We start from the raw sequence: 15,590 nt of genomic DNA, 5'->3' as shown, positions 1-15,590 counted from the left end.
TGTTTTTTTTTCTATTGAAAGTATTATTATCTTTATGATTTGACAGAAACGACTAATGACGTCATACATTATATTTTTCCCAGAAACATACCCAAATTTTTTCCTGTTAAAAAGCTATCTTTTTTCTAATAAACTTTTATTAGAGAAATTTTTCTGTTACTTCCCGATTAAAATAAGCAATATCGTCCTAAAGAGTCCAAAAATCACATTAGCGGTGGAAGGATCAAGTAGTCGTTGGAAATAATTGAATGTTCGTTTCTATTGAAAATTGAGCTTCCCTCATCCCATTTAACACCACGTGTCCCAAATTCTATTTAAATGTTTTGTACCCTCACAGTAGGGCCACACTATCAATTTGATACACCCTGTACAACCCAACAAATATTTTACTTTTAAAAACATGAATAATTAATATTTGTTCAATTTATGTCGTACAAAGTTTGTGAGACAAAAGAAATTCNATCCAGTAAAATATACTAATGTACACCCATTACCTGTTAGCATTAGTGTTACCCGACAATTACCTGAAACGAAATATTACCACGCCCATGGCCGGTTCTTATCTCGGGATTTTATTACTCTCTTTCATTTCCAAACAGACTATAATAAAGGCTAACTAATGTTTGAATTTTAAATCCAAATAATAATTATTGTTATAGTAACCATCATTATATTTTTAAAATGCTTGTAACTTCTAAACAAAGACGAATCGGACCTATATCCATATAAGAAAAAATGTTTGAAATTAACCCAGCTACCATCTGTCAAAATTTGTCATAGGGCTTGTAGAATACCCTGTATAGTTCCGTTTTGATATTTATCGTATTCCGTCATTTGTTGCACGTTGAAACAAAATGAGTTCGGAATAGTATATTCAAAATTTTGACAACCGCTGACCCATGTTAACGATTTTCACTCACGGAAATTTTGATCTAACTTAACAAATTAGACAATTTAAAAATGTATCACTCGGTATCGCATTCGAACCCTCCTTAGTCGTCGACATAAAAGTCCCTTCTTATCTCTGCGATGCTTTTAAGAGATAAATCAATAGATTTTTCCCGTCTCTATTTCACGACATTATTATTCGTATTAGTCCAGTCAATTACCATTTTCCTGTGTAATTTTGCCAAACAGCACCGATTTTCATAAAAATTTCAATTTAGGTTCGCCTTACCCTCTACTTCAATGTTGACCTTGTACCGGGAGTTGCTTTTACCCTGGTGGTGGATGCCACCCCTTCTCAGGGGTGAAAAATGTTTCATTGAAAATAACTGGATATATTGACTAATTATAAGCAACTTTTGTTCTATAAAGTTTTTTCTGAAAGTCAATACTTTTCGACTTATTCGCGAGTGAAAGTGTAAATTTTTTAACCAAAAAAAAAAAAACACTTTTTCGGACGGTTTTTCGCGAATAACTCAAAAAGTAAGTATTTTATCAAAAAAATGTTGCTTATAAAAAACAAAAATAATGGTGTATTTATGGTGTCTGTAGACCCAATATAATTGGAGTAATAGCTTGTTAAAGATTGGTTCTTATTTGTCAAACGGCAAAATTGAAAGTTTGAACGTGAAATAACCAAAAACCAATGCATTTTTCAGGGAATACTCATAGAACCTTTTCTAAAGTGCTTGAAATAACCTTTATTTTATAAAAGTCCCTAGCATCAAACCTAAATGAGTTATGACGAAAATAAAGTTGACCCGTATTTTTTCACCGATAAAAAAACGTGAAAATCACCCCCTAATAACCACCCCCAATTGAAAATCATCGTTACCACTTTACAATTTACTTTATGTTCTTGTAATATGCTCTAGAAGTTTGACCGGATTAAAGTGCTTAGTTTTGAAAAAAGTTGAACTTGAAGTGAAAAGAGAATTTTTGTATTGTTGGAAAAAACTGTCTTTTCTTCAAAATTACTCAAAAACTATTTATGATACGCAAAATTTTGTAGAGTACAAAACTGTAGGTCTTACTTTTTTAAAAATTTTCTGTAGGATAAAAACTAAGTAAGATATAGCCGTTTAAAGTTTGCATATGTTCGTAAATAGCAACTTGTTCAAGCCCTTTCAGGCTCAAACCCTTAAAAAAATAAGGGCTGAAAGAAAATTGAACTTTTTTGATCTTATAGCCCTTAAAAAAACCTACAAAATGGTTTTTGAAGGTCAATCACACATTTTTGCAGATATCAGAACACGTATATTGAAGCATTGATGAATACACAATTGTATAGCTATATTTTAGGAATAGAAATAGAAATTTTAAGAATAGAATAGAAAAGGAAGACGAGAATGAAGAGGATTTTTTTATTATTTATGTTATTTGCAATAACATTTTATTTGCAATAACATTTTTTGTTTTTATAAAAATAAAAAAATGTTTTGTTATAACAAAAAAAAATTTTGTTATAAAAATAAAAAAATTTAAATCCATATAAAAATAAAATTCTTATTTTTCCTATTTTTGATTACAAATTTTAATCAGTAGGATTTTTTTAAGGTTTGATAAAATAAATNTTATTGCACAATTATAGCATTCCAAGATTTAAAACGTAATTTTTTATCATTTTTTTAGCACAAGGGTGATTTATAAGGGTTGAAAAGTGTTATGAGATACAAATTCTTTAATAAGCAATGAGGGAATTTTTATTTTAAATAATTGCACCGTTAAAGCATTCCAAGCTTTTAAAAAGTAATTTTTTATCATTTTTGTCAGTACAGAGGTGGTTTTTAGGGTTTGAAAAGGAAAAATTCTTTTATTAGCTATAAGGTAACTTTTATTTTAAATAATTGCACGATTTAATCATTCTAAATCTTTAAAAAGTAATTTTTTATCACTATTTTTTGCATAGGGGTAGTTTTTAAGGGTTAAATATAGGGTCGAAAAGATCAAATATATCATAAAACATGTTCGAGAACATGGATCATTATCTAATCATTGTGCTTGAGTAAGATTTTTATCAATAAAATGCTTAAAACTTAATTTTTTCAATTCTTTCACTTAGGGATAATTTTTACCCTAAAAAACAAAAAGGAGCAATCGAGTTTATATGACTTTTGAACTTGAGCCTAAGATGAGCCTTATTCTAAATTTTAATGCAAGTCCATGCAGTTTCAAAGACTTCGGAGGTTACAGATGATTTTCATCTTCAATGATTGTACTATTAAGAGATAAATCGAAAATAAATTTTTTATTCGTATGAGCACGATAAATTTCCGTCTGCTTTCGTATATTCAATCAATTCCGTCCAATATTCGTAAAAGGTGCATATAAATAAGTTTTAATATACAGGTTCTATCAGGATTAATTGGCTAAACTTAAAATTTGAATTTAAGTTGCTATATTTTCTGTGCTAATTAATTTTTTCGGACTAAATTAATATACGCTTAAAATCGCATTTCAAGTTATTGCTACCTGCGCCGCTATTAATGTGCAAAATTTCCATAATATCCAGTGTCCTAGAATTTCTGGAGTTCTTAGTGGTAAGGCCTTCATGCATCTCCGTCACTGGTGGACACAATGAAGTAAGAATTCAAAGGATCGTTGCCTTTGATTAGTTAATTCATTGGGCCAAATTTCACCTCTATACGTCAAATGTCTTCCGAGATATTTAAGAAAATATGATATTTTCAAATTTCAAAAGAAACCTTTCCGGATATTCCTTTATGATTTGTTGTTTCTTATTTTAATTACCTACCCAAATTGAAACAGTAAACAATTCTCCTCTTTTTTATTTATTAATTTTCTAAAAATATCTATTCAGTAAACGTATAGCTATTATAATTATTTTTGTTTAATAACGCGTCTGTGAAAAATTACGTCTTACTGTTTTCTCTTGTAGAAATAAATACAATAAAATTCATTAGTATTGCGAGGCCAGGCGGCAAAAATGTTATTGCGAAGTGAGATGTGGCATTTTATATTTAATTAACAATATAAATCTCTAACATAAATTACTCAAATTTGATTTAAACTCAGTCCATTAAATTTAATCCAACAATTTCTATTTCCGGTTTCTACATGAACGTACTTTTCTACTAACATTTCATTAATTTAATTAATTTTTATAACTTTTGTTTTTTTTTCTATTGAAAGTATTATTATCTTTATGATTTGACAGAAACGACTAATGACGTCATACATTATATTTTTCCCAGAAACATACCCAAATTTTTTCCTGTTAAAAAGCTATCTTTTTTCTAATAAACTTTTATTAGAGAAATTTTTCTGTTACTTCCCGATTAAAATAAGCAATATCGTCCTAAAGAGTCCAAAAATCACATTAGCGGTGGAAGGATCAAGTAGTCGTTGGAAATAATTGAATGTTCGTTTCTATTGAAAATTGAGCTTCCCTCATCCCATTTAACACCACGTGTCCCAAATTCTATTTAAATGTTTTGTACCCTCACAGTAGGGCCACACTATCAATTTGATACACCCTGTACAACCCAACAAATATTTTACTTTTAAAAACATGAATAATTAATATTTGTTCAATTTATGTCGTACAAAGTTTGTGAGACAAAAGAAATTCCACAAAATCCCATATTGCAAAAATTGCTGAGAACTCGAAACGTTTTTGGCCATTCCGGTCCTTCCTACCATTTAAAATAAATCTATTTATCTCTCCTGGCATTCCTCGAGTACCGCAGAAACGCATTTCGATCGTGATACCAAACAATAACATCCTGATTTCCAAGAGGTCCTATCCACACTCATTCGATGACCCCGGAGATAAGCGCATGCACCGCCTGTATCGCACTGCTCTCGACATGACCATTAAAGTAGTGAAATGACGGTGATTGTTGGTCAATAATAATCGTGATCTCGCCAGAAACCATTAGGATTCATTGTTAAATCGGTACAGATGAGTGACCACTTCTGACACTGGCCGCCGGCCATGGCCCGTACAGAGTGGACAGACAAAAATTATCGGGAGTTTAAAATATGTCTGAAACTCACTAGAAATCTCCAGGATTTGCAAATAAATTAAATTCTGTTTTATTTTCTCCAATTTATTGAAGTTGGGAAATGTATCAAAATTTATGTATAGACATCGGAAACTGGATTATTCACCGGCACGTCAGCCCGCCAGGGCAGTCGTATCGAATAAATTGATCGATGCGAACCTTCCGATCAGGCAGACATGTACATATAATTGTCCAATAACCAACAAATCCACACCCTCTTGATTGACAAATAAATGTCGTTTAATGAATGTATTGCGGATATCCAAGAAAATAAACTAAATATATTATTTAGATACAATTAGAACCCTGGCAGTGCAAATTTTAGACCCGTTAGAACGCTACTTTTTTTTAAACTTTCATAAACATTTACCTATTAATTTATAAATGTTTAGCACATAATATTTTAAGTGTTTAGTAGAAATATTATACAATTTGAGATGCTGTTAACCTTAACATGAGAAAGGAGCTAATATAATTTTTAAAAATAAGTAGTATTACTCACGGCTTTAGTGTAATGGTATTGTAAAAATACAAATATAAATACAAATGCGAGTGCTTACCAGTGTATAGAACATATATTCGTATACTTGTGTTTACGTTTAACGACAACAGTTAACCTTATATGTAAATTATACGTAATATTATAATTACCGTAAATTACAATATTTTATTGCGTGTCTTCATGTAGCTCCTAAACATCTGCGCCCCGATTCTGTTTAGGTCAGATAGAATCGACAGACATCGATAATAATAGAAAATGCATGAAAGCTAATCAATATATATTTATTACGATTAATATCTTTCAGGTATCATATTTTGAAAATTTGTATTGGCAACTTTTTAAATTATAATCTCTCTTTACTACAATTTTCTCATTTGCTGCTATTATTTGAATGGGACAAAATGTAAATGAAAAGAAATTACATGATTTTAGGTGATTACTCAAAAAATAGTAGATAACTTAAAAACTAGAAGAGATAGAAGGTATAGGGAACCCTGATACCGTTCGAAAGAGAATAAAATTGTGTATAAGAATATAGAAAAACATACAGGGTGTTCCATTTAAAAAAACCGACTTATGAAGGTTTGAAGTTAAGTAAACTCGGCATTAAATTTCTAGCACCCTGTATGCAATTAAGCCACTTTGAAAGTATGGATGGGAAGCTTAGGGGTCTAGCTCTCCCCCCTATAAATATTGTTGCTTTATCTTTCTTACTATAAAATACACATGGTTTGAACCTAGTTATTGATTCTCTCCATTTTTTTGAAAAAAAAAAAATAAATATCTCGAAAACGGTTAATTTTAGGAAACTTCATAAAAGTCCACCTAAAATAACACGTATAATTCAAAAATAATTCTAATGGGCCGTCACCGCAAGACACCCTGTATGACTATCATTTGATGATAATTTTAGGAATTAATTTTAATTAGTTTAATACCTTTCAGCCTATGATAAAAAAGCAACACCAAAAAAAATAATTGAAATAAAACTCACATTTTGAGGCAGCAAGAATTACGTCTCTTTTCGCAACCTCCTAAAATATATCCAACAAATATAATTACCACTTTTTATAAGCTTATGCTTTCCGCATGTAATAAAAACGTTACTTTAGCCGTTGCATAAAATTTGGCATCTCCTTGCCCATCTTCCGTGATTCATATTTAACCACTTCGTAATGTAAAGGCAGTATCGTAAAATTCCGGAGTTTATCATTTTCATCGGGCATTACCATAATTTTTCCCAGGCTCCTAAAGAGTCAATTACGCTGGCCCGTTACTCGCGCTCGGCAAAACAACATTGTAGTTTTAATACACATTTAAATTTCTTGACGGATTTTATTACGAATGCCAAACTGTCCGGTGGAGGGTACCAGTGAAAAAACCGGTCCGAACGAATTCGTTTTCAGTTTCGGTTTCGACTGGACCAGCTCTCAAAAAGCTGTAAAACTTGCCTTTGTGCTAAACTGAGGCGACGAATTTTCTATTTACTTCCAAAGGTAACGTAAGTCGATTGGTTTCTTCTAATACAAAGTGTCCCACTAAGGTAGGTGAGGTACGATATTAGAGAAAGTATAGGCCCTTGAAAATTATTTCCAGCGATTCCTCTTGGTCGATTTATCACTCAAAATTTTTTTCCCGAAATTGTAGGGCCTATAATTTCTCTAATATCGTACCTCGCCGACCTTAGTGGAACACGCTGTATACGAGGATTAGTGTCGTAAAATCCACCATTAAAGTGTGCCCACTAACTTCATTTACACCCTGTATAATAATCTAAATTGACAATTGACCGTTACTAATGATAAAATTAGATCGAGACCAGTATCAAAACAGACAGCTTTGAAAACTTACTACTCGTATTATTTATAGCGATATTGCAGTAATTTTCTTAACTTTTCTCGCCTCTTAATAAATACGGCTCCTTGGCATTCAGCTGCCTCATAATAAGACATTAATTTTACCTCTTAATGGAGAAATATTTCATTTATCTAACAGTAAATAAATCATGTTGGTAGCGTATCAATTTAAAATCAAATGTACAGCTTTGTCATGTCTATCCAAAGCGATCGCTATAATTTATATGAAAAATTATAAATGGTGTTTGCTCAGATTCCACAATTATTCTACAGGTGTTACCCCAATTAATGGTTAGAACAAATACGGTAAGATAATGGACGGGTTATTAAAATGAGATAACATCTCACTAATTATATGTCTGTATAAATAGAAAAAAATTATATGTATTATAGCAACTTGTCCTACTTCCATAATGACTGACATTATGTTGTGTTTAATTCAGTTAGGGATTTTTAACGATACGAGGAAGTGGTTATGAATATGTAACAATGTGTACATTTTATGAAGATGTGGAGGTAATGCTTCCTCGAATTTTTAAGGTTATGGAAATTCCTTATTTCCTATCATTGTTCATTAGAAAAATTTCGCGCTACTTTACTCTTCTATCAAAGTAGGTGATTATTGCACAACGCTAAATAAATATATTTTCATCGCAAGACAAAGGGATTATGAAATTTTATTCAAAAAACACCACAATTACGACTTCCTATTAGTTACGTAAACTTGTTTGAAAAAAAATTCAACCGAAAATTTTATCTGTTTTGTTTAGGTAAACTTGCGTACTCAGTAGATGTCATCGAGTTTTATATTAGCGGTGGTCCGATCGGAGCGAATTTGATGTCGTTGTGTAGGTTGGATAGAAATAGCGCAGGCATTTCACGATTACTGAGGTAGCAATGAGGAAGAAAATGGCGAACCTCTATATTTTAGCTACTCACATAACCCTATACCTTTCTTTTATGATAGACACAAATAAATTCATTTATACAGGGTGTCCCATTTTAGTCGATCACCCCGAATAACTTGACCTCCAATTGAAAAGCTTCGAGAACAAAAGTTGCAAGGTTTTAATGAGGCTGTACGATAATGACCTTGGTTTTATGGTCTAATGTTGACTCTGACCTTGATTTAAAGGTCATTTAAGTGTTAACTTTGGATTTGGCTGTTCTATCCAAAGATGGGAAAAACAAAAAATATCACGTCCAAAAATGTATAGTTGGCTCTGCATCAGATGGACCCCTATGGTTTACACCTACGACCAAATTAGAAAATTTTAAGCTTCATCATTAATTCAATAACTACTATCCAATTTTAAAAAGTAGTATAATCCCGACGCAATCGGATTAGACCGTTGGAAAAAGTAAAAGAAAGTAAGTTTTATTATTTAGGTTCATTATATTTAGAGTAGCTATTTCAATTAAATTTTAAATAATATGTACTTCTATAAACAGAAACTTTCATTATGAAGAAAAAATAAATAATACATAATAGAATTACTCCCGCAAATGTTTTAAATATGTACTATATATACAGGGTTATCTAAAAGTCCCGGTACGACAGAAAAACTGTCAGACAAAAGTGTAAGGATTTTTCCCTGGCTATCTGATGGTGACTTTGGATTTGACCTTGACTGACCTTCAAGGTCATTTGAAAGTCAAGTTAAGTTTTTTAAATGGAAACACCTATTTTTAATTGCGGATTTAGAAAGAACAGGAAATTTTGACAATGACCTTGCTCTTTCCAAATCCGCAACAAAAAACAGGAATTCCCATTTAAAAAACTTAACTTGACATTTAAATGACCTTGAAAGTCAAAGTCAAGGTCAAATCCAAGGTCACCATCAGATAACTAGGGAAAAATCCTTACACGTTTGTCTGAAACATTTTTTCCCAAATTGCATTCTTGGAAAGTTTTTCTGCCGTACCAGGACTTTTGGATAACCCTGTATAATTAATACAGAGAAGGGGCCTAGTCTATCTTTACGAAAATGTTCTTTTTCTTTTTAAAAGTTTTCTGAACCAGTTGCAAAAAAGACATCAATACAACGATATTCAAACTGCTATACAGTGTGATTTGCAAATGGTGACCAAAAATGAAACCGTATTCTTTGGTGAATGTTAAGGGGAGTCTTTCCTATAATTTCCTATTTCACTTACTAGTTTTTAAATTATTTAAAAAAATTAAAATATTTTTTGAAGTTTAACACTCTGTATCTTTTTAACGAAGCGTCCTAGTTAAAAACTTTGTAGGAAACACCCCTTAAAATTTACCAAAGAATACGAGGTTTCATTTTTGGTCACCATTTGTTAATCACCCTGTATACTTGAAAATTAATTAATTAATTAAAAAAAAATTAATTAAAGACGTAGAAATAATATCGGAACGAAACAAACATCAAGTCATCAAATCTTTCTCTTGTAAAACAATAGCGATCCGTTCTTCGATCTGACCTATATCATGCGAGTTATTAATCTATGAGTCACATACGTGATGGATAACGATTTCATGCTTCTTACCTTTTCAAGAACACCACTGTACGGCTGAATATTAGGTGGTGCCAGCCTACTGTTAACCGACCGGGTGCCCTCATGCTGTGCCTCTGTGTCATCGCCAGAGCATACGCTTGGGGAGCACACCAGTTCACATGGTGATTCATCAGAGAAGAGCGTCTCTGTACCACTGTCGATGGTGGCCATGGTGTATTACATATTTAAGACCTGCAACAAAGAACACTTGTAGAACAAACGTTGTCAGTCATCATCACCGTCAAATAGAGCCGTTTCATTAAATGAAATCCTGTTCAAATTTTACTGTCAAAAATTGTTAAATGTAACGACGGTTTATGCACTGTATCTCCAAATCAAAAGGCGATAGAACTAAACACTATATGTACAGGGAATTAAGGGAAAATGAGTAGAATAAGAATACGCGAAAAAAATATTTTCAAATTATTATGTAAACCCCTTTTCGTACCGCTCCTGGCCACTGGCCTACAAAGGTTTATCGAGGGTAAATTTTGACCCCACCATATTAATCGGTTATTAACCTAGCTTTTACTGAATTTTTAATAGGGAACGATAAAAACAGACAACAAATGTATAAGGATAATAATTGTTTTCGAATCTTAGCTTATTTAATATTTTTAATATTGTTAACGTTTTCACTATGTTTTATAATTGAATATGAGTTTTTTGTATTATGTTCAATTATTAAGTATTCAGTTCGTAGTATATATACCTTATTGTGTGACTTATTGTTTTTCAAAGGGTAGTATGGTATATTTAAAATGACAGTACGGCTAAAAAATACTCACTCATCCATCCATAGTACTTTGTTAAGTGGGATTCGTTGCACATTGATTTTGAGATCAACTGCAAAATTCAAGGCGACTGGGGAAATCAGCTGTTTCGCTTCAATGTTCGGACGCTTTATAGTCCGCCAGCCAGCGTGTTCGCTGTTTTCGAAGTAGAGCGCCAAGTTAAGGGTAATTTACTTATATTTTATTTTCGATTTCCTGTCTTTATTAGGCCTTAGGAATACGTGGTTAAAATTAACGACATTATGACCAAATCACCCTGTATACATGTAATAATAATGATTTTATTCTATTTTTGTCTAATGGCAAAGCTTTACTGTTGTTGAATAATTGATATTATCTTCGTAATATTAAAAGAAGTGTACCAAATATTTGTCCACAATTCCGTTATATTTTATGACATATTCAAAAACAATCAACACTCAAATATGCCGCTTCCAGTTATACTGAAAAGAGGAGTTTTAAGAAAAAAGTTAACGATTTAATAGCTTAGAATAACTCGACATCTAAATATATCCAAAAATTAAAAATCCAGGTAACGGAACTAAACATGTTAATAAGTTATAATCGAGCTTTTATGGCATCAGACAAATAAATGTATAGTGTATAGTGAAGTACAGAATTTGATATCTTAATATTATACCTGCATATGCAAATCGGTAGAGTGAAATTTGATATTTTTAATTTCTAAGTAATACTGTTAGTTTAGGTATTCGATATGGCACATTTGAAAAACTCGTTGAATATAAAATTATACACGATGTAACGCAAAATAACAAAAAAGGACATAGGTGGTATGTAGTAAAAAAGTAGGTAGGTACATCTGTAATGAGCAGATTGTTTTTTTTAAATACATCTGAAAATAGTTGTCGAAGACTGACGTTTGCGTTTACAATTTAATTAAAAGTAAAAAACGGTTTTACTTTTATTTTCGGTTTATTTGTTTTTATTTATTTAATTTTGCTTTTAGTTTATTGTCATGCAAGATCTATGAACTGCACGGTACCAGGGTAGACGTTCGACCACCTCCTATGATGTTTCCCGATGTAGTGGTGTATCTTTGTGTTGTTCTGGCTCAGTTCGAATTGTGCCATCTACTGTGGTTTTGGACGTTTAGATCTTCGGTGATAGCTTCGTTGGTTTTCGAAACGCGATTCTATAGTGACCTTATACCGTTTTGTGGTTGATATTCTAACAAATATAAAAAATACATCTATATTTTCTATTATTTCCTTAAAATACATTCACATTTTTTTTACTACAATTCGCTTTGTCCACCCTATACTAAATTTCGTACGTTTAGCACCGCAATAAAAATAGACAACCTCTTCATCTTCCTTTTTTCGTAGCCGAAACGACCGGACAGGAAAAATAAAAGCCAGCCTTATTATAAATCTGAATGTATCTTACGTCTCTCACAATACGTGTTCAACTTAAGCTCGGTTTCTTGTTAAACTGCCGCCAAAGCCAACCGCGCTGAGACAATGACCTATGTTAAAGAGGTTTTTCTGTAGGTCAGTATTACAATGGGTTCTTTCACAGCTGGGAGATGCAGTTTTGTATGAGAATAACGCGTCTTTTGATAAGAGAAAGAAATTGGGAAAGTAACTCGTTAGGAGGAGAATAGTAACGGAACGTGACTCGGCTGACAGCTGATAAATATGCTTGAAAATGGTACCTTGAAAATAATACAAAAATTACAATTATTTTATTTAGTATATTAGTGTCAGTTTTACCATACAAAATTTCACGCATGTTTTGAAATCTCCCGAAGAAGCTCCGATTGCTGTCAAACGCCATCAGTCGTAGCAGACGATGATAACTAACAAAGCGCGCTAGCAATCACTGAGCCGGTGCCAACAGCACAGACAGGCGTGAAAAATTCACCACAGTTCCGGATTCATGGAAAATAAAATAATTCTAAATTCTAGCAAACTCGAACTTAAGAAAGGCGCTATGCAAAATCATTTTCAGATGTATAACTCTTGTAGACCAAAGCACATCAGAGGTCAACGCGAAGACCGCTGCATGACCCTTCCGGATCCTACCTGGACTGTGTTCGAACATCAACCCTTTAAACTACAAATCTGAAGAATCAAGATTTTTAAGTCGTTTTAAGTTTTTTCAGAATTTAGTCCTCAGTGGAGTTGTATCCCACAGTATTATCAATAGCTTGCATTTGAAGATGGTTTTTTTGCATACCTAGACCTAGCCTGGAATTGAACCAGTTTAACAACTTTTCAAAGTTAAGTAAAAGTTCAAAACTTATTATTAAAAAGGCATAATTAAAGAAAAAATTAAATTATCCTTCAATCTAATAAACTTTGATTTTCTACAATAATTTTAAACATTAACTTATATACTTATATCATATTTTAACACTTTCCTGCAGAAATTACCCTTACACTTTCACACAGATTAGAAACAGCAGATGCTAAAATTTCTCTTGAATAATAGACATACATTTATAACATAATGAAAATTACATAATTCTATTGATTAAAATATAGCGAATAATGGGCACTCTTTCATCAATTAACAAATGTTTACCAACCCACTTTCTCCGATATGCCAAAAATCGCACGGCTTGCCACATTATTCACTATTTCTAACAGTTTAATTATTACTGGCTACGTTGACAGTTTTGCGTTGCTATGGCGTGGGTGCGCACCATTAGATGGGACCTAGGATTTTCTACATTAAACTGTATGTTTTGCTCTCTAAAACCTAGGTATTCGAATTTGCATCTACCTCGTGGGCTACTTTTAAATAATCGCTGTTGTTGTAAAATGCTAATTCACAATTTGAATGTAAAAGTAAGAGTTTTATGGAATAATTGCGTTCTGTGGACTGGCTTTTAGTTCTTTCATGGTTTCGCAGTATTATGCAGCTATATCGCTTGTCTATAAAAAGCGTTAAGTGGGTAATAAAATATGCTTATATTAACAAATTATTACCTTTATTGAAAAAATAAGTGAAGTGAATGTAATGTTGATTTTATCTGCATTTATATACACATAGAAACTATTAAAAATATAAACCATATAATAAGTAGTAAACCAAAAGTAATGCAGGACTTGAATTTGCGGCCAATCTCAGCTACACACTCTCCGTACTTGTAATGATATATTCCTTGTAGGTAGTTGTTGTTTTCTGCAGCCGCAAACTAGCCGCAAATTTAGTGTTTGTTAATTTCGACGCTTTTAAGTGATAATTATGTTTCCACTTTTTGCTATATGAGATTTTTTTGCATAGTTAGAAATTTCACTGTTCTTTATTTTTTCAAAATATGAGTATCTAAAGATTACATATCACTGTTTCATAAAACTATATTTACAAAATTAAAGCTTCACGAAATATTTTCATTCTCGCTTATACGAAGCAATTTAGTTCAATTCAAGTTCATGCTCTGATAATAGCGTGCGAGCTCTTGAACAAATCATCGAGATTATTACTGAAAGAAACTATTACGCTAAATTAATATTCAAGCTGGAAGCTCGTCGAGCACTAAAAACGACTGAATATGAGAGAAAATTAGTAAACAAACAGCTAATTATAACTTAATTACGGTTTTATTTCTCCTAATTGCATCATAAAACGTCGTAAATCACATTCCTTTTTAATTTCACGGAGAGTTTTAACTGAGAGAAATGCACATGAGCAATTGGTAGTATCAAATATTTGACGGTAAAAAAAATATCAAAAGTGTCAGCCTAACAGTTTTTTATGTATTAATTAATACGTTCAGCTTTTTAAACGTACTTGTGTTTCATTCTTAAAAAAATTGCCAATACTTCCTTATAAACAGAATGTGGTAACAACAACTATTACACAGCAAAAAAAAGGAAGACAAATAACATCTGCTTTCTCCATATTTGTTCCACCGCAAATTGTAATAGTTTCTTCCTTATTTGTCTCCCAAACCATTGTAATTCATTTCGCAGGGACCATTCCGCAAGAAGCACAACTATATACTCCCAGACGGACCATCTGATATGCTGCTTTGCCCGATACAAAGCTCACGCAAATTCAGTATTAATAATATTCAGAATTTGGGGTTCAACAAACCAGTAAGACATCGACTAATCTGGTCCACATTTAGAATTACAATGGAGTTTTTATGACCACGTTTGCCACCGCAATCTGCCATCAGAAACGTGGGCTAGATAGACGTTTACTTCCCATTTTTTTCTCTCTCCATATCTGCATTCATGAGTGATACATAGTCCGGGCTCGAGTCGTTGACATTCTTAGATTTACACATAGCGGTCATTAGTGCGGCACGATTTTTGCTGCCAACGTGCGCTTAAAAGCTGACTATTCACGAAAAGTCGCGGAATATGTCCGATTGGGACGCGTTTATCATAATATCGACCGTGGTTAAAGCCTTTTCAGGTTGTTGTGGTCTTGATTGATGGCGTATCCACGAGTAAAGCACGTTCGTAGATTTAAGAGGAGAGAAGTGTACGTCAAGTTGCCACCAGATTGTAAAACAAGCAGTGGTACAGGCAGGTCCGCACTGAATTGTATTTCAAGAATTTATTTCTATTGAAACAAAATAATCATGATTAATACGAACAATAAATATAAAAGTGTACTCATTTAATTCAGTTTTATGCTCAGTATCATCAACTATGTTAATAATAAATATACTTACGTGGTTTGAAAAAAACTTAATCTCCAACACCACAGTTTCTACTAAACAAGAGGGCGATATACAGGGTGGCTAAATGAAAAAGAAACAAGAGGCATTTTCAGGAACTGCGTCAAGATTGTAGAAAAACGCTCAGAGCCGTCGATTTTAGATTAAAGGGGGACATTCTTTGCTGGTATTTTTGACTCCGCCACTTTCACCCCCAAGCAAGGGTAAGCATCACCCCAAAATATTTAAATGGCATTGGGGGTTGAGTAATATTTCTTTTGAAAGCTCTTACAATTCTCT

At 32.5% G+C, this 15,590-nt stretch overlaps 1 protein-coding gene across 1 annotated transcript in view; it reads right to left on the bottom strand.

The window, feature by feature from the left end:
* Positions 1-15,590, bottom strand: part of LOC108915161 (leucine zipper putative tumor suppressor 2 homolog) — a 143,831-nt gene that overhangs the window by 44,153 nt on the left and 84,088 nt on the right. The window contains exon 3 of the mRNA XM_018721160.1: positions 9,849-10,049. Within this exon, the coding sequence (XP_018576676.1) occupies positions 9,849-10,028 (180 nt within the window). The 5' untranslated portion in view covers positions 10,029-10,049. The remainder of the gene's footprint in view (positions 1-9,848; positions 10,050-15,590) is intronic.

The sequence above is a fragment of the Anoplophora glabripennis genome, unplaced genomic scaffold, assembly GCF_000390285.2.
Source record: "Anoplophora glabripennis isolate ALB-LARVAE unplaced genomic scaffold, Agla_2.0 scaffold1, whole genome shotgun sequence".
Taxonomy (NCBI): Eukaryota; Metazoa; Arthropoda; class Insecta; order Coleoptera; family Cerambycidae; genus Anoplophora; species Anoplophora glabripennis.
Note: the sequence above shows the minus strand (reverse complement) of the source record. Positions and strands in the feature narration are given on the sequence as shown.